The following is a 27,520-nucleotide window of genomic DNA, read 5'->3' as shown; positions in this document are numbered from 1 at the left end:
AAGTAGTCACACAATTTGCTTCCATTATCCAGCGTTATCTGTGCTGTGAGTCATGTACAGGTGCTCTCCACAAATAAACATCACATTTAATGTCAATTTTTAGTGACCTATATGTTTTAAGTCAAGCATGAAAGCAGCTGCAGGTTCAGAACATGCAAAGTGGAAAATAGTACATCCTGGCTGCGTCTGATTCCTCTTAATCAAAAATAGATGTGATACCAGGAAACCAGCAGTTTGCATGAGAACCGCAACCTCAGTATGACCAAATGAAGCTCTAAAGTAGGCAACGACTGACAAGACAATCCTGGATTTTGTGCCCTTTAATTCAGTCACATAGACATACAGTAGCTTACGATAATGACAAAAAATTTTTTTTTGTGATTTTCCTCAAATAATATCTCATGGTCACTCTAGAGGTCTGTAATCAACACTTATGATTTCAATGTGGTTTGGTACACTAGAAAAAAAAAGAGACATCCCAGCATGGCATACTGTACGTACATTTTGCTGACTCCGCAAAAGGCACCGAAGGAAATCCTAGGCAAGCTATTTTTGGAGCTAAGTTGTGAGATACTGACAGTCTTACACAACCAATACGCCCAAAATGAACTGACCCCATAACATGAACTGCAAATGAATGAATCACACACTAATGGCTGACGTGTACAGCCAGTGGCATCACTGGGAGGAGGAAGGGGCACGCCAGGTGACCTCTACCAGACGTCTAATGAGGTCAGAGTGCGTCGGGTGAAAGGTCAAGCCATCCACCTCCATGGCTAGGTTCGCTGTCTTCCCGCTTCGCACGCCGTACTTCACAAGGATGGACAGAAGCTCTTCCTCCTGCGCAGAAAAACACACAGACAGGATTGTAAACGATCACTTATTGCGATTAGGCCAGACATAACAAACCATAGAAAAAAAGATAGAATGCTACTGTATATTCAGTGGCGGAACAATTGCACACCAGGCCTCAGGGCAAAACACTGATAGGGCCCCCCATATAGCCTGCCAAGGTCACATAGGGCCCCTACTATCAATACCGGAGGGCCCTGGACCCAGGGCAAATACCCTGCTCGCCCCTCCTCTAGCTCCGCCCCTGTGTATAATCATGTCTGCTTAAGAAACCTCCCTAGTAAGTGTCTATCAAAAGCTAAAGCCTTATTGCTAAACTTAAATACATCATGTCCATCATGGGAATTATATACTCGAGGAAACTACATTACTTGGTTTTGATAATAAAAGCACGACTTACAGTAGCAATTATCCTATACATGTAAGCCTTCTTTCCCAGCCTCCATTCTTCAATGAATACAGTGTGCTGAGTTGACCCCTGCACTCTCTGTCTTCTGTGGCCGTGATGATTACACAGCTTGGCTTTTGGAGGGATTGTGAAGTGGTTCAGAAGCTGACCGCCAACAACCAAAAGAATGTTCTTGGTTCTTGGTTAAGATTTGTTGATGCTAAGCTTCCATACTCGACTTCTCCTTTCATTTGTGTGCCCGCTTTGGTTAAAGCATCATGGCAACATTTTTGGGAATATGCTCATTTTACACTTCCCCTCGAATTAAATAATTGAGTGATACCTATCTCCTGTTATTCCAGCCTTTCTTTGACTCTGGCGGCGCAACTTACACCTCCAGGCTAGTATGTATCATTGAACCGATTGGGAACAGCTAGCAGCTAGTTGTATCCATTCTGTTCAATTATAATATACCGCTTGGAACAATAACAGTAGTAACATCATCAGACTCAAAGCATGGCTGGAACTAAAGGAGGAAGGTAACTCAATTATTCAACTATTATTATCTAAATGATTATTTCCAGAAAAGGTGAAATGTCGCTTTAAGTCTCGGGCTTTCATGAGTTGTGCGTGGCATCCATGTTTTCCCTCCTGCCCACTGAGGGCTGTATAAGAGCTCCCATCTGGGTATTCTTTTTAGCTGTGGATGTTTGTAAAGTATGTCCACCCCCCTACAAGACACATGCACACACACGCACATGCATACCCTTCTGGTTTGCGGTAGTGTATTTGCCAACCTTCTGGCCAGAGAGGACAGCTTGACAGCACTATATCTGACCACGCCATCTTAAGTAGAGGTCTACTGTACCACTCAGACTGGGTTATTGTAGGTCTTACCACATACTCTGCATTTGCTAACCGGAAGACTCACCATTGTGTGTGTGTGTGTGTGTGTGTGTGTGTGTGTGTGTGTGTGTGTGTGTGTGTGTGTGTGTGTGTGTGTGTGTGTGTGTGTGTGTGTGTGTGTGTTTATTTGTCTTTGGGAGGCTGACTACACTCTGACAGGCAGGGTCTTGACCCTGAATCTGGTGCATCATCTGACATACAGAACATGCTCTCACACAGAGACACAAGACAGATGAACTGATCACTATGTGTAGACTTGCACAGGTAGACTTGCTCGTCTTCTCACTTACTACGTGTCACGTGTGTGTGTGTGTGTGTGTGTGTGTGTGTGTGTGTGTGTGTGTGTGTGTGTGTGTGTGTGTGTGTGTGTGTGTGTGTGTGTGTCTCTCTTTGGGAGGCTGACTATGAGAGACACAGAGACGAGACAGATGAGCTAATCACCACGTGTGTGTCTGAACATGGCTAACATGTCTGAGCAGCATACATCACAACTGGTCCAATTCGCTGCAGGCAGACCAACGCAATTAAGAAGACGTATAGTTCCCACTGTGTGCTAAATGTTGGTGCATTGTAACGAGTTGCTGAACACTGCACAGTGATAATACTTAGATCAAATCAATTGCACTCGGACTTACTGACATTTATAAGTCAGCCTCACAAGATTTTCTCACAAGGAAGTTAAATATGATGGACTCAACAAAAGTCTCTCAAACTGTGTTCCATAAATTAAGTAAATGGTTTTCATTTGTAAGGTCTATGGAGACTAAATTTATGCAAATGAGTAGCTGAAGGAGTAGTTGAATATGATTAGGTCACAGCTGTTGATGGCGTGTTATGTCCATCTAAACCCCAAAGCATCCGTGATATTACATTGACATGCATGGCTTGACTGACCTATTGTAGAGAGAGGAGCAAACGCACACCGATGAGCTCCCTTTTTAAATCCATCTTTATTTTCATGACGTTTCCCCGAAAAATTTAACTTTATGCTTTGACCCTGCACCCGGATGTACATGAGATCTGACTGGGATTTGGTTGAGTTATTGGCAATAATCGAGCTACAGTTAACTCAGAACTAGATTTTCTGAGAAATCCAGTTAGAATACTGTACATATAAAATGTATAAAATATACAGTAACATACGTATAATGCTGGCATAATATCCACTAGGGTTGCACAATTATGGAAAAAAATCATAATCACGATTATTTTGGTCAAAATCATAATCACGATTATTAATCACAATTATTGATTTTTGCAGATTTTTTTTTAAATTATAACAAGATGAAATATAACCAAGAATGAATTATATACGGGATGAGCAAAATAAAATGAATTGTAATAATTATGTAAAGGCAATAGCATGAAACAGAATTGTGGCCAGAAACACCAGCCTGTCAGTATGTTCTGGCTTCAAGGACGGTCTCAAAGGTAGGTAACTATTGCCATCATTAAATCACGGTTAAAATCACGAGTTCGGTTTCACTATTTTATCACGATTTTGATTATTGTTCGATTAATTGTGCAGCCCTAATATCCACTATACATGTATTCGCACAAAGGACTGCCTCACCTTCTCCACAGAGGGTAGGCTGCTGGCCCAGGTCTCCTGCTCCTGAGGTGAGGGCAGTTCTCCTAAGCCCTGCTGTAGGTACCGCCGGTGGATGGGACAGCAGTTTAGCAGGTACAGCCCACAGGCTACGGCATAGCCACCCCAGTTGGACACACCTGCAGGCATAGAACAACCACAGGTTTGGAATGAAGCATATTGTACATACCATATGCACACAGGCAATGCATGTGCACACGCACGCACACAGTGTTCAATCTACCAATGATGGATGCTGAACTATTCGCTTAATCTTTATTCTAAATGACCTTTCTTCATTTCAACATATCAGCTAACACATCAATATACTTCAGTATGTGACAACAATCAAAGATTCCTGGTCTTACAATGCACGGCCTGACTAATGAAAATGGATGAATCATGCCAATGCAATCAGTTTGCTATTTGCTATTATCAAATTTGTTGTTGTATTTTCAGGCACAGAGAAAACTGAAACACATACACCTGCATGTATTCATCAACAAATTACCAATTAAACTGCCTAAGGTTTGATCACTAATGTTACAAGAAACAACAAAACCTCATCTTCACTACTGAATGGCTTCTGCTTTCCTTTTACTTGATCTAATCCGCTTTGTCTGTGTGCTTTAGTCTCTCCTGAATTCAGCGCCCTGCTGTAACCTTTCACCATATACTGCATCTGTGCAGTACTGCAACAGCCACTTAAATGGCTAAAGTCGGGACAGGGAGAGAGAGGGAGAGGGATCCCAGTGGGGTTCCTCAGTATTCTTCATGTACACTACCATAACATCTCAGAGTCCAGTGACCCATGAATTACGTTTTATACGGGTCGGAAAAAGTATTACATTTCAGACGCAAACATCCATTTGGCGCGGCCGGTCAGGAGCCGGCCTTATGGGAATACAGTCCCTCCTCGGACATGGTCAGATTTAAATTAAACTGAGATTTGAGCAGCCGGGACAGAAAAGAAGGAGAGGGAGGGATGGAGGGAGGGAGAGAGGGAGAGAGAGAGAAATGGAAAGATCAGCAATATTAATCTGAATCTCATCTCCTGGTGTTTATTGGAGGCCGCAGGGAGGTGTGTGTGTGCGTGTGGACATGCGTTCTCACCCATCACCTATCTCTGGGAATCTGAGACAGTGGTGGGGGACGATTGGCACCTAAGTCAAGTCTGCGGGGTATTAGATGGGTCAGGGCTGAGGTCGCTGCAATTTCACCCCTTCTCTTGGCCAAGCCAAACGTGCACTTGAAGCAATCAGCACAGACGTGACGGGAACAGCCACCAGAGGCACTGGACAGTCATGGCAGGCATGTGCATAAGTGTGTGTGTGTGTGTGTGTGTGTGTGTGTGTGTGTGTGTGTGTGTGTGTGTGTGTGTGTTCTGGCCCATCTGTTTGTTTAGATGTGTTCACGGGTGTGCATGTGTGAGTGTGTGTGTTTTTGCTTAGGTCTTTGGCATATTGTTTATGCATGTGTGTATGCGTCTATGTTTATATCTTTTGGCGTGGTTTGTGTGTGTGTGTGTGTGCATGTGCACGTGTGTGTGTGTGTGTGTGTGTGTGTGTGTGTGTGTGTGTGTGTGTGTGTGTGTGTGTGTGTGTGTGTGTGTGTGTGTGTGTGTGTGCGTGAACAAGAGCGAGGGAAAGCGACAGTGACGGCCACTGTCTAAGTTACGACGTGTGTGTGCACGCCTGTGTGGACTTGTGTGTGTTCTGTCATGTCTGTCTGTTTAGATGTGTTCACGGGTGTGTGCATGTGTTCTTGCTTATATGTTTGGCATGTTTTTATGTTTGCGCGTGTGTGTATGTGTTTATGTTTACATGTTTTGGAGTGATTTATGTGTTCAGACACATATGATTGTGTGTGTGTGTGTGTGTGTGTGTGTGTGTGTGTGTGTGTGTGTGTGTGTGTGTGTGTGTGTGTGTGTGTGTGTGTGTGTGTGAAAGAGAGCGAGAGAAAGCGACAGTGACGGTCACTGTCTAAGTCACGACGTGTGTGTGTGTGTGTGTGTGTGTGTGTGTGTGTGTGTGTGTGTGTGTGTGTGTGTGTGAAAGAGAGCGAGAGAAAGCGACAGTGACGGTCACTGTCTAAGTCACGACGTGTGTGTGTGTGTGTGTGTGTGTGTGTGTGTGAAAGAGAGCGAGAGAAAGCGACAGTGACGGTCACTGTCTAAGTCACGACGTGTGTGTGTGTGTGTGTGTGTGTGTGTGTGTGTGTGTGTGTGTGTGTGTGTGTGTGTGTGTGTGTGTGTGTGTGTGTGTGTGTGTGTGTCTAGGTGGCGGTGCCCAAATGCCATGCTTGGCCCCAAGAGGCCTCATCAAGTGCCACCTTTCATCTCGTCACACAGCCTCCGCGGCCTCACGCGACCCGCCACAGAGGAGCCCACTACAGTGACTGCTCAGATCTGCCACAGCCCGGCAAGCAAACTAGGCAACTGTCAAGGGCCCCCTGCGGAAAGTAGGCCACCCATGATAATGACTGCTTATGCACATGTCTTTAAATGACAGAAATTACAACTTAGGGAGTGTGGCAGCCACCTACCTAAATTTAACGACCAAAAAGTGCATACTGCTATCAGCGTCTGTCTAGAGGAGGACTCTCCCCTAAAGATTGAAGAGGAAAAAGGGGGGCCCCAAGTCCCTATTTGCCTAGGGCCCCCAAAATACCTTAAAGCGGCCCTGGGTGTGCTGAAACACTTCCAGGAGAAAGCTAAAGCTAAGCTTCTGTCAGCTCTGACTCGTTTATTACATTGAAGAGGTACGTATGTCGACAGCCCAATCTTTGCAGAAGCCAAAATCAATATCTCCTACACCCAATACAAACTGATGACTCACAGTAACAATGAGATAGCTATGAGATGCGCCATACAACACATCTCTCTCTAGCACAACATTCATCTTATACCGCATTGAATTAGAAATGTGCTATAGGTGTCAACAGATGATATTAAACAGGCTAGATTTATTTTTCATTGCTCACATAACTACAGTCAGGCTAATGCTCTTATGCAACCAGATTTTTTGGAGATAACTGGAAAAATATTGGTGCTGTTGCTTTCTAACTTCTATGGTGAAATCCAAACATGAACGTACAATACTTAGCGAATTTGAATTGTTAAGAACTACAATTAGTATAACCAATATTAAGATTACAAATGCACTCAGAGAGTGCAGACGTCCACCAAGGAAGCTGTTTAATAAAACACTTGATGTTACACGCTATTTTTATTTTAAGTCTTCCTGCCTTCTTTTTGTGGAGTTAGAAACTGCAAAATTCTCCCTGTCCCGCAATTCAATTTGCGGTCACTAGGGGCATCTAGATTTCTAGATGAAGAGTATTCCGGTTCATGGTCCGAATCACCACCAAAATGTAAAACTTCTTCCTTTTCTCATTGCCAACAACCCCACAAAAGTTCATCCAAATCCATTTATAACTTTTTGAGTTATGCTGTTGACAGACAAACAAACTGGCAGACAAACCAACGCGACCGAAAACATAACCTCCTTGGCGGAGGTAACGATGTATGAATTTATTTGTGCTTTTGTGGCATAAAATCCATCCAAAAACAATTAATTGCATACATGCATTCATGTGCTACATTTGTCATCAACAGAGGATTTGAAGGGCCTTGGTTTCTTTACAGTACCCTACTTCCCAACAACATGGCATAGTGGCTTACTTCACAGCAACAAGATGACATGCAGAGCAGAGACACATGATCCTTACCTGTAGTGATGGCAAAGTCAGCAGACACGTCGCACGCGATAACACTGCCGTTGGGCATGAGCTCTTTAACGAGATGCTTCACTTTGCCCATGCCCAACTCATTACCCCCATCGCCCACGCCTGTACACACACACGCACACGCACACGCACACGCACACATACACATACACATACACACACACACACACACATTATTATTATTGTTACATTTACATGCAGCACCATTAATTCAGAAGCAAGCACACAGACAATAAAACAGAACACAGTCTGGGAAATTGACTTGAACTCGGTTGCGCTTTCAATTTGACCGAAGATGTGACTCAGAGGGGGATGAAATGGGACATTTATTGCCACAGGCTGAGAGGGGGAAAGACGAGACAGGACTCGTTTATCTCCCATACATAACAGTCATAGACTGGCACGGTCATCATTAAAACCTCACTATTAGGCTAAGGCTTTAATTATGCCATCTTCTGTCATCTGATTGGTACTCAGCCATATGAAATCTGAAATGAACAGTTAGTGTAGGCTACATAGCGTGCAATTTGTTGCATTTATTATGTTGAAATATGATAGACCCCAGGAAGAACAGCTATAGCCATAAAAATCTCAAATGTATTTCAGTTAGTTTACACACTGTGTCATCTCTCTATTGTATTTATCATATTGAAATATGACAGACGCCAGGAAGAATAGCTGTCGCTTTGCCAGTGATGCTAATGGGTATGTAAATGAAAACAAACATAAGTAACTGCATGAGTTTTCATTCATGAGCATCATTTACTATAAAACAAGCCCCCCAGATGTGGGCTTGCATGCCCATGACGACCTAGGTTCGAGTCTGGCCTGACCCAGCCTTGCCCCGTCTCTCTCCCTTCCACTTATTTCCTGTCATCTGTTCACCATCACTATCAAATAAAGACATAAAAAAGCCTTCTTAGAAATATAAAATAATCACAAGAAGAATTTAAAAAATATAAAATCTACTGTATAATACCTAATTATGGACTGTACAGTACACCAGAACCTCCCACAAAACCTCTTCTGCACAACATGCAGTTTTCTACACATTGTGGTGGAGAGGCCAATAGGCATCATTCAAACAAACCTGTAGTGGTGATCCCAGGTATGGAGCTGGCGGCAATAAAGAGGTCATCGATGGGATCCACTAGGTGTTTGATGTTTATCATTCTCATATTGTAGTGATTCCCATCAGCCGCCCGTCCAGTGCGCTCTATCGCCACCAAGTGGTCAAATCTGAGAGTGTAAACCATATGTAGACGTCAGTCACTACTACTGCTCACTCTGATAGTAGAGTTAAGCACTAATTTTATTAATCCCGAAGGAAATGAAGGAACTACATGTGATACTCTTGTCTCTACATTCAAAAAGACAACTAAAGGTAGGGTAGGAGGTCTTGGGAAAAAAAAAACCTTTTCAGTAAGCTAAAATCTGAAAATACACAGTCCTGTCCCTTCTACAGACCTACCCCTGAAAGGCCCAAAGTGCAGGAGAGCGCAGGCAGAGGAGAAAGAAGCAGTTTCTTGATCAAAGTTTGATGGTTTCAGGATCCAATCATTTTGACTGACCAGTTAATTGACCTTTACTATGAGTACATAACTGATTATTACAACTAATAACTGAAAATCTTCATAATCATAATGCGTTATATTCACATGCAAAATGAAAGGGGTGTTAACATTTATATTTGATTGGACATAAGTTCACCTGGGCCTTTTGGGGTCTCCATCATGGCAAAGGAACTGCAGGGCTGCCTCTGGTCCCCCGTTTTGGAAGGCGCACAGGGGAACAGCTGTCTTCATCACACCTTTGAAGGAAACAGAATGACAAAGGTCAAAGGTCACCTCAATGATGATCACAACTTGTGGCCTCTGGCCTGTCAAGTCAAGTCAAAATTATTTTTTATAGCGCATTTCATACACAGGTGAAACTCAATGTGCTTCACAAAAAAACAAATTCAAAAGGAAAGAAAACAAGCAAAGAAAAGAAGAGAGACATTAGAGTCAGAGAACATTTAAAACACCAAGATTAAAAAGATATGGTAAGAAGAAAAACATAAAAAGAACAAAACATTTTTTAAAAATATGTTTAAAATTGAAAGAAAATGTCTGCACACTTAAATCCCCTTTGTGTTCTTTTTAATAATAGGCCAAGCTTTCAGTCTACTGACCTTCCTCAGGGCTCAGTAAAAAATATGTTTAAACCATTAAGATAAAAACATATGGTAAGAAATAAACAAAGAAAAAAAAATGATATAAAATGCAAGCTAGTTAAAAGCATCTGAAAACAGCTTTGTCTTCTGTCTAGATTTGAAGCTATTAACCCATTGACGCCGGATGTTGCTTAACGCAACATTGCCCCTAGCGCCGGATTTAGCATAACGCAACCTAGGGCCTAACGCCGGATGTTGCAAAACGCAACTATTTTGATTTGTCAATATTTTTAAGACGCAAGCGGCACGTAATGTGCCACCATTGGTTCTAATACACATGGGGTGAGTGTCTCCGATTTTTTAAGATCATCCGACCGAAAAAATGTTATGTGATTGGTTGACAATAACGCTGTTCTGTATAAGCCCCCGTCGTTTGGCTTGTTTGACAGCTGCGAAAATGGCAAGCTGTCAAAGCGATGGAAGTGATGTGGAGTTGGAGAATGATGAACAGAATGTAGGCTTAGATGAAGAGATAGAAGGAAATGTCCCGGAGGATCCCTTGGATAGAGCGCAAGAGTGGAATTTGTTTGATGAGGATGAGGAGGTGGAAGAAGAATTTGTTGGGTTCCAAGTAGATTGGCAGACCGCTGGATTTCGCCCCCGGCATCCAAAAAAGTTTTCTCGAACACCAGGTGTAAAAGTGCCAATGACGGAAAATGCTAGTCCTCTCGATGCATTCTCCAAAATATTCAACGATGAAGTTTGGGATATGTTGGTGACACAAACGAATGTATATGCGGATCAGACGCGCGCCCACACACCATCCAACTGTAAGTGGCGCCCTGTTTCAAAGCAGGAGATGAAATCTTTCATCGGTCTCTGGAGGTAGGTTATTCATTCTTGCGCTCCGTTCTGATGACTTCTCAATTGTTACTGCCTGACGTTGCACTTATTTGAAAAAAAAAAAAAAAACCCGTTGCAAATTACTATGACAACTAGTGTCACTGAAGCATGTAACTGCGTAATAAAATACATATAATGCAGGGATATTATTATTGTTGTTATTATTAGCAATATGGTGTCCATTATGGCCAGTAAACCAGCTGAAGTGGTGCCTCCTCCTCCTCCCCCTCCACCTCCTACTACTACTGCTGCTACTACCACTAGCCTACTACTACTACTACAACTACTGATGATGATGATGATTATGATGATAATAATAATAATAATAATAATAATAATAATAATAATAATAATCTTTACTTTTATTTCTAGATATCTACATCTCCAAGACAACACTGATCCTGCAGTGGATAAATCCGACAGGCTATGGAAACTGCGGTGCTTCTTGGACCTCCTCCTGAAAAAATACCAGGCCCTCTATGAAGTCAATGGTACTGTGACCATAGACGAGTCCATGGTGAAGTATAAAGGGCGGCTGGCCTTCCGACAGTACCTCCCCATGAAGCCAGTAAAATGGGGAGTGAAGGTGTGGGTTATGGCGGAGACTACAACGGGTTACGTCTGCAGCTTCCAGGTGTACACGGGGGCCATAGAGGGCAAGACGGAGCTCAACCTGGCACACCGCATTGTAACCGACCTGGCCAGCCCATACTACGGATCACACCTGTCTGTCTACATGGACAATTTTTACACAAGTGTACCCTTGCTGGTCGACCTAAATGTGAGGGGGGTTCAGGCTTGTGGGACAGTGCGCGCGAACAGAAGGGGCCTACCACAAACCAAGGAGCTCAGCAAACACTCTGGTATGAGCAGGCACCAGTATCGGGTGGCCCAGCAGGATAGCCTGACCTTGTGCGTGTGGCAGGACACCAAGGCAGTGTTGGTCCTGTCCAACCACCATGACCCCATGGCTTTGGGGACTGTGAAGAGGAAGGTGGAGGATCAGCGTCAGGTGGAGGTTGAGGTGCCAGCCTGCCTTGCTGACTACCAAAAGCACATGAAGGGAGTAGACCTGCTGGATCAGATGGTGGGATACTACCTTATCGAGCACAGATCTCTGAAGTGGTGGAGGAGGCTGTTTTTTTATTTTTTGTCAGTTACCTGCCACAACGCATTTGTGGCAGCCAGATCTGCTGGAGGAGAGGAGTGGAAATACAGAAAGGTTGGCTACAAAGCTTGGTTGGAGGACTTGACCATGGAGCTGTGCGTCCCAGTTACAGCGAGAGGTCCTCCCCACCAAATGCTCCCCACCACCCCATCTACAGCTTCCACTGGGCATGATCTGGCCCGGATCAACGACAAAAGGAAGACCTGCCGTGATTGTGTAAAAAAAAACATCAATGATCGCCCAGGGACTACACTGTTGGGATGCAGGCAGTGCAATATTCCTCTGCACCGTGAGTGCTTCAGGAACCATGTTCTGCGACAGTAGTGTGTGTGTGTGTGTGTGTGTGTGTGTGTGTGTGTGTGTGTGTGTGTGTGTGTGTGTGTGTGTGTGTGTGTGTGTGTGTGTGTGTGTGTGTGTGTGTGTGTGTGCTTGTGTTTATGTGTGTTTTGACTCATCTGACTGAGGTTTTTTTTTCATGAAAATGTGCAAGTGTTGATGCTGAATGGGCATGGCAAATAAATAAATAGAATTTTCCCTTTCAAATGCAACTTGTTTCATGTCTTTATGTGTTTCAGAGGCTGAGATATTGAATTTTTTATATGGATTTTCAATTAATTGTTTTTAGTTCAAAAAACCCTCAGGCAGGGGGCACCATTTCCACAAAATGGCTCAGGCATTGGCAGCCTTTTTTTGCAGGCATTTCAGGCGTCAATGGGTTAACCGTGGGTGCGTTTTTTTTACATCATTTGGAAGCTGGTTCCAAATCTTTGCAGCATAGACGGTAAAGGCTGCCTCTCCACACTTTGTTTTTACTCTTGGGATCACCAGCAAATTATTCTCTGTTGGCCTTAGTGACCTGGTTGGCGCATACAGCTGAAACATATCTAGTAGATAGGTGGGTCCCATTCCATTTAATTATTTAAAAACAAGAAGCATTGCCTTAAAATCAATTCTGTAGCTTACTGGGAGACAATGCAGCGATCTCAAGATTGGACTAATTAATGTGGTCAAACTTCCTTGTTTTCGTAAGAAGCTTTGCTGCTGCATTTTGTATAAGTTGAAGCTGTTTGATGGTCTTTTTGGGGAGGCAAAAAAGACTGTTACAGTAATCAACCTTACTAGAAATGGAGGCATGTATTAGCTTCTCCAGATTATTTTTTTACATAAGGCCCCTAAATTTAGAGTGATTTTATGTGATAAAATGCAGACTTAGTAATGGCTTTCATGTGACTGTTACAGTTTAGGTCGCTGTCAATGAGGACCCCAAGATTTTTAACTGTATCACTTGTTTTCAAGTGGCCTGTGATGCGAGGCTCATTATTGATCATCGATGAGCCTCTGTCATTGATGACTAATATTTACTAGTATGACCATAGGAAGTTTTGCAACTAAAAATGTAAATTTCTGTAGATTAAAAAAAAAAAAACGTACATGGAGAAGATCCATCTTTTAATGTATGAGAAGTTAAATTTTCTCAGTCATAATGATTTCTTAGAATTTGATGGTGATGATACGGGTATTCATGTAAAAGGCTAACATTGTTTTTATTCAAACTGAAATTTGTCAACTAATTGTTGTTTTACAGGTGGTACTCCATTTAGAATTGGGAGGGAAAGTGGAAAACAGCGATCCTAGCGGTTACGTTCCAAACACCAGGGTGATCCTATTGAAACTCCCATAGACAAGTTTTTAAAAAAATCCCACAAAGATATGACTTGGAACTATAACACCAGACACATTTTTCAGCGTACACAGTAGCATGAACTACTACCTGTGAAAATCTCAAGTCATTTTTTGCCCTTTTAAGAAAAATAGAAATTGTGCCAATCTGGTCGGAAACGGACTACAGCTCCCAGCATGCTGTGCTTCGCGCCTCGTTGACAACACAGAGAAACAAATGAACGCGAACGAACGCAAGTTCTTCGCATATCTTCACATTCTTGTAATCCTATGAGTTCCACATTGTCTTCTTATTACACATATATACACGCGATCATTTTGGTATGGTTTTAAATTCTCTAGTAGATATGATGGCTTCTGTGGTGACGAGTAACCACCTCTCTGGCTCATGTTTGGCTATGCTAATTTGGCTATGCTAATTACATGGAGTAAACAAGCCACACATGCCAGTCAGTGTAGTTCTGTATTAGCTTTTTAAAGAATATTAAAATCAGCTCAGATCAGTGAAAAACCGAACATTTTACCACCTGGTTCGATAAAACGGGCCAACATGCCCATAATATGACTGCCACTACTTCTACTTCGTCGTCAGGGCCGAGATGTAATTTTTCAAAGAAAAAAAACATTCATTTGTTGCAGGGGGTTGGAACGTTGCCAGCAGGGGGCGATGAGATTACTTTCCCTCCCTATTGTCATGGCACAATCTATGTGGTGTGCAAGATACTGACATATTGGGTATCATCTGAAAGGAAATTATGTCAGCTTTCAGGTGGTACCAAAATGCTCTATGACAAATGGTTGTGAAGTTATGAGGCAAAATGGGGTCAAATGTCAGGAGCTTTTGATAAAAAATAAACATTAAAACGTTATGGCTCTTGAGACAGGTCTTCCAATGGTCCAAAATCAAAATCATTTCATATCTGGCCATTTCACACATTGGAGAATGGGAATCACAGCAATTGGCTTCAAAATTACAAAAAAGTTTTTTTTAAAAGGTCTAATGTAGCTGAAATGTCCACACTATGATCATTTGTGATACAAATCCATTGCTACGAATCCTTCAACTGCTGTCAGGTCTGTCAGTATCCCCCCCTGACCCCTGGGCCTCCATAGCATTTCTTTGCCTTGTCTCTGTGTATTACTGTATTCTCTGCAGTGTTTCCCATACATACTGTAGACCAGTGATTTTCAAACTGTGGGCCGGGGAAATGATGGAACTGCTGCTATAGACCATTCAGTGACCATTCTGAGTCTGAGGGAAGCACTGCTCTGTATACAACTTGCACTGTATGCCATTTGTACACTCCATTATGCAACTTTGTATGCAAATTGTGTGTACATCATTTAGCCACCACGCATGGTGCCTTATTAGGCTGCATGCCTTTCTCCAAAGCATTCTCCACAATCTTGGGTTCATATCCTATGTTTGCATACTCCATGTGAAATTTGTGTGTGCAAATTATACGTGATTTGATTGTGTGGTATTTTGAGACTCTGTACACTTCTCCACAGTGTCCTTCCACAATTTTGTGCTTCATGCCCTGCTATGTGTATACTTTGTATACTCTGTATGTACTGTATACAGGATGTACAGCATGCAAACCAATGTACAGTAGATGTGTGTGCTGTGCTCTGCAGCGTGAGACTGCGTACCCTTCTCCACAGCATCCTCCACGATCCTTCGGTTCATGTCCAGGGCGCGGGCGTCGGTCACCAGCGCCACCTGCTTGCCCAGGGCCTGGAGCATGGCGGCCATGGCGAGGGCACCAGGGGGTCCGTCCGTCTCCTCGGGAGGGTCGTGCATGTAGTGGGTGGGGAAGCCCGTGGTGATGAGCACCGAGGAGGCGTGCGAGAGAGACAGGCAGGACTTGATCAGCTCATCCTGGATGAAGAGGGCTCGGATACCCCGCTGGCCTGAGAGATATCAATCAATCAATCAATCAATCAATCAATCAATCAAATCAATTCAAGTATTTATATAGCACATTACCATACTCGAAAATCATTCAATGGGCTTGAAATAAAAAAGATAACTTTCAAAAATAAAATATACTATACACATGGATGCTTATTTGTAACATGTAGAAATGCTGTGAATATGGCAAGCAGTTCAAAATGGTGTGAATATGGCATGCAATTTCAATGGCATGTAAGTTAAATTTGTCAGATTGTTGTAGTTTTTGTGCAGATATTTCACATTGGCTTGCACACACTCGTATAAAGACTGGCCTGAGTTTTCCATTAACCATTTTAAATGCTTTGGGACAAAGGTTGAATCCACGGCAACCCGACTGGAAGTAATTCAGATACCCTTTGCCCTTCCAAGTAAAGAGACATACAATATCACTAAGCAAAAGACAAGAGATCAAGTTAGGTCTGACCAAGTAATCAGTCCAACACATGTAAGTGTTAATTGACAAGGATTAAGGCAAGCACATCACTACTATCAATGTCTTTGACAGTTATGATCATGTACTGTATGCGTACACTATTTTCTTTCTATTCTTTGCAATCCTCTGTGTGTGTTCTGCACAGTCCCTTGACATCACACCACATGCATGCAAAGGCCACATGCAGAAATTCACATGGAAAAAATGTATCTTTGAAAGACTGACTGGAAATTATTTTTTTTTCCATGACTTGAAATCAAATCACATTTCCAATATCGCCCAGATTTAGACGTGATATCCAGTCAAAGCGGATGCTCACCAGGGTCCTCCACCGCTATTTCCTCCAGTTGTCGAATCTGCTGCACCGTGGCCTTGGAGGCGATGCTGTAGTGCAGGGGATTCTGGGAAATGCAAAAGGTCAGGGGGCATTCGGAGGGTTTGTCCATGGGCGAGGTGGAGGAGGTGGCGGTGTCCTCTTTGTCGGTCACAAACATGCAGCCCGGGGAATGAGTGAAAGCCAGAGCAGGCTCTGAAAAAAACAGAGATCCACAATGAAGAGTTCAAATGCAAAACCATCAAGAATCCATGACTGTAGTCTATAAAACCTGAAAAACAAATTTAGAGTGTTCCCCAGGTCATGTTACAGAAAGTCACTTATATGTTGTTCTGAAATCAAATACAAATCAAGTCCAAACAAAATGAGATGTGTAAGTTTACTAAATTTATAGAAATACAGTATGGCAAATCTGTATCTGTAAACTCACCACCAATGCACTGAACCCTTCAAATGTTCAATCATACAAAAAGTAAACATCTTACGTTGGGGCTCAGACACATGCCAAATGTCTAAAATTGTGACAGCCGGTTTGTCAGAGAGGTGTGGTCAAGTCGGTCACGCAGTGCCATACAGAGATAAGACCACTGCGTGATCTGTCAAACGCTGAAAGCAATAAACGCCCACAATTCAGAGTTGTGAAAGCAAGTGACATCACCCAATGTAAAGTAAATGGGAAAACAATGCAACACGTGTCTCACCAAGACGTTACACTGCACTGCATCGCTTTGTCATTGACTTCATATCAGTCACTCACATCAGTCAATCACATTCAGTATCTTATTGTGTGGGTTTTTCAACTGATAATTCGCTTCAATTACGATTAAATATTTTTTAACTTGCATACCTCATACAAATAAGCAAGCTCAATTTTGCTATTTTCAAAGGCAAACAATGAGACACAACCAACTAAAACAATTCCAAAGAGTTAAATCATAGTGTGAGCACATGTAGACTGTTTTCAAAATAACCACCCGAGTGAAAGGTAACTCACTTATTCTGTATTTAACTCACAAAAGTTAAAGATTACTCTGTAATGGAAAGAGTACCCACTGCTGCTCTGAACTGCCTCCACGCCTGTTACGCCACAGGCCCAAAACACAGGTACATCTCCTGGGCACGACGTCACCGGGTCCCCATACTCTGGATGCGACAAATCATGGATACCAAGCATGGCTGTGGAGAAACCAGATGTGAAAAAAAATATCATGAACATTTGAATACCCATACTGGCTTGCACCAGATACCATGATATCCGAGATATGGACCAGCCATTTTAGATGTGTATTATTCCTTTCTCTGCTTTGATCACACAGGTACTTAATTGATGACAATCTAGCTTGATTATTGAATAAGAGAAATGTTCATCATGATGCTTAATGTCTAAACCCAGGGTGTTTGCTTACTTATACTAGTCCTCGGGTCTTAATTTTATAACAAAAACTAAATTTGCCAGTTTCCAAAGTAATGTCACAGGAATAGTCCTAATAGGAATACTATTGAACAAGCTGATGTTTGGACTGAACATTGAAAGGGCTTGGCCTGGTTGCTATGCGGGATACCAGGTTCTCTGATGTGTACTCCCAAGGCTCTAAAATAACTTTTTTCATTACCAGCCAAAATGGGCAGTACCTGTAGATGTCCATCTCACTAGCCAAACACACATTCACTAATGGGCCAAAGTGGCTAGTACAAATTCTTTTCTACCAGCCAAACTGAAATTTCACCAGCATTTGGCCAGATGGCTGATGTTAATACAGAGCTGGAGCCCTGTGAACTCCAAACACTGAAATGGTCATTAGGACTAACGACATTGAACAATGGCTGACTTTTGTTGACTGTATATACACATACAACACACCTGACGAAAACATACTAGATATGACAGTCCCTGGTTGGTTTGTGGGGTACCTGGGTCTCCAATGTGCACGGGGGCCCCATGGGCCTGTGGCATGAGGTAGGTGCACTGGGCTACCGTGTCCAGCTTCTCCAGAGGCACAGGTCTCATGGTCACCACCAGAGGACACTCAAAGAGGCCCACTCTAAAGCAGGAGCGCGCAGTCTGAGGGACACAAAGAGCTGTGTTTTTATTACGTAGCAAAGTAAGGTTTTCATTTACTTGTATTTTCATGCACATGCTTCATTTACATGTCCCCATCCACTGGATTAGATCAATCATATATTATACTGTATGCCGTGCATGGATATACCATGGTTGCTGCGTTAATTTAAGTCAGATATGCACCTACAATAATGTTCACTCCAAGTTATGTTCTATCCTTTCAAATATGTATGATATGGACCATTGTCTGTCACAAATAAAGAATGAAATGAATGAAAACTCAGAGGGATTCATTATTTCTTGCAAGTTACAATACTTCATTTTATTTTATGGAGTGTAGTAAAAGACACACGAATAGCTTCATTCCTTTACCTCTCAAACACTTGCTGACGACAAGCGGTGTACATTGGGCCAGAGGTTATACAATACTATTAAAATGAAAATGATGCAATGATGCATTTACGTAACATGCGATTTCATTACAGAATATGTTACAGTGAGTAACATGAGTGCAATTCAATTCTGCAACACACTGACATTTATTTTTTACTGTGTGTGTGTGTGTGTGTGTGTGTGTGTGTGTGTGTGTGTGTGTGTGTGTGTGTGTGTGTGTATCTTTTAACTATATATTTGAATTGTATTGTTTATTGGGCCATAGGTGGGCCCTGAACATTTGTGAACACTACAAGTGGGCTCCAAGTTGGAAAAGGTTGGGAACCTGTGTAATATAATGTAATGAATACCCTTTGCAGACACTGCCCACCATGATCAGTATTACATATTTACATACAGCATTATTTATTACACCAATATAAAACATAATATAATAACTATCATAGTGTTCAAGTAAAGGAGGGATACCGGTAAATCCCTGCACGCTGGTTTTCTTTGCTGGTAGAACTAGACCAGTGTGCAGTGATTTATCCTCCCTTTACTAGTACCTCTTTTCCACTGATGGTTTTCTGGTAGGCCTACAGCTCTACACAGCCCGACTCGAACGCCACTTTTTGCTTCACAATTGAGCTGTGTGGCGCCGATTCGAAAAGCATAAAGTGGAGGCCAAGTCACGCTGTGTCAAGCTGTAGGCCTACCAGAAAACTGGCAGTGGAAAAGAGGTACTAGATTACTTTTATTGCACATCACCAGCACCTTGACAGTGGTTGTGCAGGGACTATACAGTACATTGAGTATACGTGTAGTATATCACAGTGCGTCTGTGCTGACCCTGAACATGGTGACGTTCTTGCCCTGCTCCAGGTTGCGTACGGGCACTCCGGCCTTCTCCAGGGCCTTCTCGAAGCTGAAGCTGCAGCCCAGGTAGAAGGTCACCATGTCCTGCAGCTGAGCGCTGTAGGACATCAGGTCCGACACCTTCTTGGTCATCACCCCCTTCTCAAACACACAGTACTGGGGACAGTCGGTTCTGAAAGATAGATGAGAGGGGTGACAGGGGACAGGAGGCGTTATTTCAAAGAACGAGTTTCTACACAAGTTCAGAGATCCATACACAGCTTATAGGCTAGGTGCTGGTAAATGCGAAGGAGTATTCAACACAATAGAGTTAAAGGAAAAAGGCATTGCCTGAGCAAATCTGATGATGCACAGAGGCGAAACGAGTTGTTCGCTCTACATAAAAGAGCATAAAGTCAAACAAGTGTGCAAACAACTTTTTTCCTTTTAGAGTTTCATTACATCTCAATTTTTTCTTTGATGGCGTTTATGTACCTGAAACCATGACCTGAATCTGTACGTACAGTAACGCTCTAATCTGTAGTTTAAAGGGGTATGCCACTATTTTGGGGCTTAATACAGTTCAAATCGTTGGCTGGGGTTTATAAAGGTGGTCAAGTGTCTTATTTTTCATGTGAAGCAAGACAACGGCTTACATGAAAATGATTATTCGCTGCAAAGACTTCCTTTCAGCCTGAGTGATGTTGCCATACCAGACAGTGATGCCTGTTGTGAGGATGCTCTCTACAAGTCCTCTGTAGGCCTGGGTAAGAGGGCGGTGATTCAGTCCAGCCTTCCTAAGCATCCTAATAAAGTACAGCCTTTGCTGGGCTTTTTTCACGATGGATGTGGTGTTCAGACTCCAGCTCAGGTTTGATGTTACTTGCATGCCTAGGAATTTATGACTTTCAGCCCTCACCACTTCTGCCCCTTGATGTGCATAGGCTGTAGGGGAGGAGGATGTTTCTCTTCCCTGTTTCCTTTCATTTACATTTGTTAACTTTGTGAAGCACATTGAGTTGCACCTGTGTATGAAATGCGCTATATAAATAAACTTGCCTTGCCTTGCCTACTAAAGTCCACTATAATTTCCCTCGTCTTGTCTGTGTTGAGGATGAGGTCGTTTGTCTCCCCATAGTCAATGTAGTTCACAACAGACCTGTATCCTGACGGATGGTGTCATCAGCATATTTGATGATCATGATGGTGTTGTCATGGCTTGAGAGAAGGTCATGGGTATACAGCGTGAAGAGTTTAGCACTGAGGCAGCATCCTTGTGGAGATCCCGTACTGACTGTGAGCTCAGAGGACACCCGCCCCCCCATTCTCACCACCTGTGGTCTCTCTATAAGGAAGTCCAGAATCCAGTTACAGGTGGGAGTTGGGAGGCCAAGGTCTGTCAGTTTCTCAATCAGCCTGCCTGGGTGGATGGTATTGAAGGCAGAACTGTAGTCCAGGAAAAGCATTCTGACATACACTCCGCTACTGTCCAGGTGCTCCAGTGTGTGGTGTAAAGCTATTGCTACTGCATCATCCACTGATCGGTTGGGACGGTAGGCAAACTGAAAGGGGTCAGTAGTGTCCTGCACTGTATAATTTATATAGGCTAAGACCAGTTTTTCAAGGCACTTCATGGCAACTCATGTAAGTGCCACAGGCCTGAAGTCATTAAGAGTTTTTGTGTCTGGTCTTTTTGGAACTGGTATAATAGTTGATTTTTAAAAAATATGTGGGACTGCTTGAGATAAAGATGAATTAAAAATGTCTGTATACACACCAGCCAGTTGTTCACTGCAGGCCTTCATCACTCTGGGGGGAACTCCATCTGGTCCGACTCCGGTGGCTTTGTGGGGGTTTACTTGCTTCAGGACTTTAAGGACTTGTGTGTGAGTCACCTGGTGTGTGTGTGTGTGTGTGTGTGTGTGTGTGTGTGTGTGTGTGTGTGTGTGTGTGTGTGTGTGTGTGTGTGTGTGTGTGTGTGAGACATCATTAACAATACCTGATATCTGCATTGGCCGCCAATGGAGGGCATCCCCACTCCCCCACTTGGCTGCTGTACAGCAGAGGCAAGGGGCCGGCATTGGTGCCACAAAACGCCTTAAAGTCATCCGCCAGGTCCTTGTGCAATATGACAACATTGGCTTGCAGGAAGCCTAGGAGAAATTCAAGCAAGGTGCAGGCCTAATTAATTAATTACTGACCAGTTGAGCAGCAGGCAACCACTTTACCGGTGAGAAATACATTTGACTTTTTGTTGGGATGAGACCTAAATTTAAATGTTACAAATGACTAAAAAAAACCATGTTTGGTGAAACTACATATACCGGTAAACAAACAATATCATGTTACGTACACTGATGTCTTTGTCATATTTGCACTGTAAATATAGCAAAACTGACATATTGCATTATCATATCAAGTCAGCTTACATATTCCTGGAGCTCCTCTTGACTTCCTTTGTTATTTATAAGCACTGTAAACAGTCACATTTGAACATATCTAAACCGTATTCTTATTGCACTCTCATACCAAGTCAGGTCATCTGTTTTTAGTTGCTACTGAAAATGGCCGTCCGTACATGCCAATGCTACCTCTAGCACTTCATGCAACTAGTCACTTTATTCTCTCCTGTTACTGGTATTCACCTGGGTTCCTTCAGGGAGCTCATGTATGTTTATGTATAGTTGTCATCAATAGTTAAGTAGACATATTGTAGTAGCTTCATATCAGATTTAATGATATTTATCATAATAATAAAATAATAATAATAATAATGTTATTACTTGCTCATTGTTAAATCTCATTTAGTGTAGCCTAAAAATAAAGGCTTTCTTTTCTATTCTTCTCCAAGCTATCCAAGGTTGATGGTAGGCCTACATGTGATTTCGTTACACTCCATAATATAGCCTAACTTGGCCAGTAAGCCTAAAATAAAGTGTCACCGGCTTTTACATGACCATGTACAAATACAAATGATAGATTAACACAATTTATTGGATTGGAGTGACAGAAAACGACAAAAACGATCAAGAAGAAGAACTGATGATTCAGATACTTTCTGAAAATGAAATGTGTGCTGGAGGTCCGGCCGTGTTACCTCAAAAACTTTGCAAAATTCGCAGCGCATGCACACGTTTCGTAGTTGACAAGTTTTAATGTATTACCTGAATAGTTAAGATCATCATAATCAGATATTCAGTTACATCTTCAGAACAGGCCTACCTGCAGCAACGCCTGAGGTATTTTCAAGTACATGAATTTGCTCTCGAATGATGTTCCGAAGAGCGGCTGGTGTTAACACAGTGGGTGTCTTGGTTAGTGGCATAGTGTGCGACTACTGCTGTTGTGGGTTACCGTCTCCGTTTCATTTTAAACTAGGGTGGCGGTTAATTTTTATTCAACAGTTATAACGTATTACTTATTGCTGGCAAGATGACAAAATTGCAGTAGGTGCAGTGCAGTAGGCTATGAGCTGCGAATCATAACTCTTTGTTTTTTTGTTGACAACCAATAAAGAGATGGCCATGGAGTAGGCTACTTCTTTATAGCCTACTCACAGTGTTTAATTTACCTGAAGACGTGCGTATGGTCGTACTGCATCGATACTGCCTTGCTGGCTGGGAAAGAAACCTACTGACACCACTTGCCAAACGAAACATTTAACTTTGGTCGCTTCCTACAGTGGGGAAGCAAGTGAATTATTTTCTGGTCACCAGCAGCTACTCCTAGTACGCAGACTCAAGGTCAACTCGTCATAGTAGAAAGCAAGCATATATCTGCTGGTAAACGTGCCCTTAATAATTTCCTGCGAGCAAGCGATACGAAAATGTCTGAAAAAAGCTTAACAAAAACAACGTATGTGAGACCGACTGTACATGGGAGTACGGAAGATCACCCCTCGCGGACTACAATGTTGCACCATACATGCGTATGCGCACCGCGCGCAAAATCAAAGATGAAATACGCATGGCAACGCGTTCATACACAAGACGTGGCCGTGTACGCGTGTCCTACAGCAAGCATATCTCTGGCCTAACGTAATTTCCAATCCTTTATTGTCCAGTTTAGTTCTGGGTAAACCTGGGAATTATAGAACTACCTCCCGTTATCGTCCTGTTCTTACCTGACCTGCGCGGCACCCGAAGTGGTCTTCTGCTGATGTAGCCCAATCGCCTCAAGGTTCGACGTGCTGTGCGTTCAGAGATGCTCTTCTGTGTACCTCGGTTGTAACGAGTGGTTATTTGACTTACTGTGGCCTTTCTATCAGCTCGAACCAGTTTGGCTATTCTCTTCTGACCGCTGGCGTCAACAAGACATTTTCGCCCACCTAACTGTCGCTGACTGCTTGTTTTCTCCTTTTCAGACCATTCTTTGTAAACTCTAGATATGGTTGTGCGTGAAAATCCCAGCAGATCAGCCGTTTCTGAAATACTCTGACCAGCTCGTCTGGCACCAACAACCATGCCACGTTCAAAGGCACTTAAATCACTTTTCTTCCCCATTGTTCTGCTTGAACTGCGGCAGATCGCAGTAATAGGTGCGATCGAGATGTGTCAACGCATGTATGCGCATTTAGACAGCAATGCACCCTGGGTGGAAAATGCTGCATGACGGTTAGATTTCCTGTCAAACTTCGAAATTTCGTCGACGTTGCGTTGACGAGGTGACATGTTATGGAAAGCCAAAGCGGCCACATTTCGGATCAAAGTAGCACGTTAAGATTGAAATTCGCCCGTTAAAAGCGCCCGTTTTCCCGGAATACGGGCGCTTTTTTCGCCGTCTTTCACCAACAACGGCCGCTCTGTACGCGCGCCATGATGCATTGGAACGACGCACGTCACCGACGCCCGTAATTTCATGTCAAAGCGCGCGTTCCTGACGCGCGTCGCTACCGAGACAACGGGCGTTGAAGACGTGCGTTTTCCTAATATGATAATGTCCATCCTTCTTTTCCGAGAGCCAATGCATTTGAAGTGGTTGCGGCCAATCGCTGATCAAGACAGCCAGACCAAGACAGTTCATCACAGATGAATAACAGGAAGCAGGAAACTTTCTGATTAAAATATTAGTGCAATCAATGACAAAACACTTGCTTAGGTCAGAGCAGTTTCGAACGCCATAGCTCATGTTCTTTCTCTCTCTCTCTCTCTGCATTTTGACCCAAGTAGCTAAACAGCATAAACGCCGTTGTGCTGAGGATTGCACATGCAGATAGGGTTACAAACTATCCATGACTTTTCACTGGATACCTAAAAAATAAAAGAAAGCTGAGGTGGATCCATCCGGAAAAAAAATTCCAACTACTCACTGAATAGCTAGCACCTGGTAAGTGTCTTTCAACATTTGTTTTACACTAGTAACCTCTTAATACGTAAAATATAGGCAATTCAATTGTAAGGCGTCATGTAGATGACTTGTCAGCACAAGATGCTTTCCATAAGAAAGCATCAATGATGCAGAGCTATGTTCTACCTAGCTATGCCATAGCAGTAACTGGCGCTATGCTAAGATATTGTTATGCTGAGATATTGAGAGGGCTGTGTAACGCGTGTAAAGCACGGCATTTTTTAGTGCTCTTAGTAGAAAAGAAAGTTCAGTGTTATCATAACACTGAACTTTCTTTTCTACTAAGAGCACTAAAAAATGGTTATGGTTTAAATGTAAAGGTAAACCATGTGTACATCTCTAACGCCGAATTTCCTATAGTAGGCTTACTCTTCATAGGATGCTGTCATGAAATGCACAGGCCTACCCAGCCTTCATGTTGTCCTTGTAATTAATGTTAAGTGTAACACTTAATGTTTTCACAAAATTGTCTGCCTTCCAAAATGAGACATCAGTGGCCTAATGGTTAGGGAGGTGGTCTTGATATTGGGGCAGGTGCGAAACCCATCCTTACCTCTCTCCTCATCTCCATCATGGCTGAAGGGCCCTTGAGCAAGGCACTTAGCCCCACAATGCTGCAGGGACAGTAACCAATTCACTGTGAAAAACTTGGTTGTTTGGGATAAAAATGGTCATTTAAGTATATCTTTCTATTTCTCCAGGTGAGAAGAGCAATGGTCTGATGGCTGAGATTGGATGTATGGAAGAGACCGAGGTCCAGCACACCAAGCCAAGTTTAACCAATTAACTTACCAATTTCAGCGTCTGCACCAGACCATTTCAATGTATTAATCAGATCATTCAGTTGTTCATAGACTTTATTTTTAGACACAAATTACACATGCATTTTAGGGTTACAATGGTGATACGAGGGGACGTCTATCCTGAGATGGACATACAACACATGTGCATTTTATATTAATGAATGGTTCTCTGAACTACTGTGGTATCCTGACCCGAGTTCATATTACTTACATGCAGCATAATCCAGGCACCAAAATACCCATGTAACTGGATACGTACATATGCTGGAGACAATAGAACTAGAGTAATTAGTTTTAGACTAGACTCAATATACTGTAGACAGACAAAGAACATGTTCTAAGTTGTGTACAATAAAATACCAAAGGAAATGCCTGGACGGACATCATTTCATATACATGTATGTTATTATCACAACTACTGTGTGTCATCACTGACTACTCCCACAACAGGTACAGGTCAGGAGATGAATGCATCAAGGGAGGAATGTGGGGGTAGGCACGGTGGATAAGGAGACAAGCATCACTGATAGTGAGGCCACAGTGGGTTTACATACAGTGTTCAATCTCGCCCTCCAACCCGTGCCTGCAGTTCACCTAGGGAGCGCTGCTGAGACAGCAGAGCTCATAAGGCTGGCGCTAATAACAGACAATTGTGCTCGCTGTCGGCTGAAACTTGACAATATTACTTTAAGTTCTGAGAAACCAATGTGGATTTAAATGAAATGTACAATAACCTGGGAGTCATGCCCTTCTGATTTCTTACAGCTTTGGCATTTATGAGTCAGGCTTTACGGCCGTCGTGATCACAGCAATGCAGCCGGGCGACCAATCCAAACGCAGTGTGTGAAGCCACTCGTGATGTCATATTGACAATAAATATGTATTTTACAAAGATCCACCGAGTTTAAACATTCAAACTAAGTGCTGTTTGAAAGGGTAATTTATCCTGCCTTTTAGAAAAATAAAATGAAACGATGATACCAATTCTTTCCCAAAGCAATGGCAGCATCTGTGGTTGAGCTCCATGGGACCCTATTCATTCTAACAGCCTCTGCGCTCCTTGGCCCTCCTCTGCGCTGTCTGGATGGCGCCACTTAGTGGACAGTACCACCCGGAAAAAGTGGCGAGATTCCTCTCTCGTACTACCCATAAACACTCTGGTGAGGCGCTGGCAAAGCCTAAGCGAAGCCTCTCAGGCAACTTCTTCATGATGGCTTCCTGTGCTGATAAAAAAGGAAAACATGTTATTTAAATTAATATGGTAATGCATTGTAATATACATGTGTTAGACAATGAAAACATCTGACATTTTGGTGTGGGAAGTTTCATGGATAAATTGGACCACCTTGGTGGCCAGTGTACATTAATTGCACATTGCACTAAAGAGCAGTGTGTGAAGGCTCAATTAACAGGGAAAGAGCAAAGCACATAACAGCATGGGTGACAAACCAACATTAAAAAAATTCTGGTGCATATTTGACCAAGATAACAAGTCTTTATGATTTATTAAGAGCCACGGTATCCAAGGTAATATCTGCATACCAACAAGAAGGATGATCAGACATGCGTCCACAGTTAGTCCTGTTGGATGTGGTTCATCTTGGTGGTATGCAGACATAACCTTGGATAGCCCACCAAGAATTTCAAAATTTTTAACCCATTATGTTGTGTGCATTGCAATATTTTGAAGAGAACTGTGAGAACTCTTATTACCCTGCTAATTGAACCTTCACACTCTGCGTCAGCTTCCGACACCAAGATGTTTCATTGTCTAACTCCTGTACTGTTACAGTACTGATTGAATTAATTACCGGATGTAGCACTATGTTGTCTGAATTTAAAAATGTGATGCCAGCCAGTAGGCTAAATAATATTTATCACAACTCACTATTCATTTATTTACCTGTGCTGCTAGGATGCAATTCTACACCATCCTGACGAACCCTGGGCACATAGAACAGTCTCATC

At 42.8% G+C, this 27,520-nt stretch overlaps 1 protein-coding gene across 2 annotated transcripts; it reads right to left on the bottom strand.

The window, feature by feature from the left end:
* Positions 1–304: 304 nt before the first annotated feature.
* On the bottom strand, positions 305–23,931 carry dglucy (D-glutamate cyclase). Of its 2 annotated transcripts, none has more exons than XM_063183782.1 (12): positions 23,527–23,931; positions 21,403–21,556; positions 19,398–19,596; positions 18,023–18,173; positions 17,165–17,287; positions 16,097–16,306; positions 15,041–15,301; positions 9,192–9,291; positions 8,572–8,720; positions 7,464–7,583; positions 3,720–3,874; positions 305–840 (listed from the first exon to the last, which is right to left on the bottom strand). In XM_063183782.1, the coding sequence occupies exons 1-12, from the start codon at positions 23,903–23,905 to the stop codon at positions 679–681; spliced, it is 2,163 nt and encodes a 720-aa protein (XP_063039852.1). In that variant the 5' UTR covers positions 23,906–23,931; the 3' UTR covers positions 305–678. The 2 variants fall into 2 exon arrangements, with proteins under 2 accessions (XP_063039852.1, XP_063039853.1); XM_063183783.1 differs by lacking the exon at positions 23,527–23,931 and adding an exon at positions 22,975–23,189.
* Between the last annotated feature and the right edge of the window lie 3,589 nt (positions 23,932–27,520).

This window comes from Engraulis encrasicolus, chromosome 19 (genome assembly GCF_034702125.1).
Source record: "Engraulis encrasicolus isolate BLACKSEA-1 chromosome 19, IST_EnEncr_1.0, whole genome shotgun sequence".
Classification (NCBI taxonomy): domain Eukaryota; kingdom Metazoa; phylum Chordata; class Actinopteri; order Clupeiformes; family Engraulidae; genus Engraulis; species Engraulis encrasicolus.
Note: the sequence above shows the minus strand (reverse complement) of the source record. Positions and strands in the feature narration are given on the sequence as shown.

Bases quoted from the DNA above. Each gene is read 5' to 3' on its own strand.
- dglucy (XM_063183782.1), bottom strand. From the start codon at position 23,905: ATGGGGAAGAAAAGTGATTTAAGTGCCTTTGAACGTGGCATGGTTGTT. The intron at 8,721-9,191 runs GTGAACTTATGT...TTACACTCTCAG, and splicing joins GGAGACCCCAAAAGGCCCAG to ATTTGACCACTTGGTGGCGA. The intron at 7,584-8,571 runs GTTTGTTTGAAT...GTGTGTGTACAG, and splicing joins ACCTGGGATCACCACTACAG to GCGTGGGCGATGGGGGTAAT.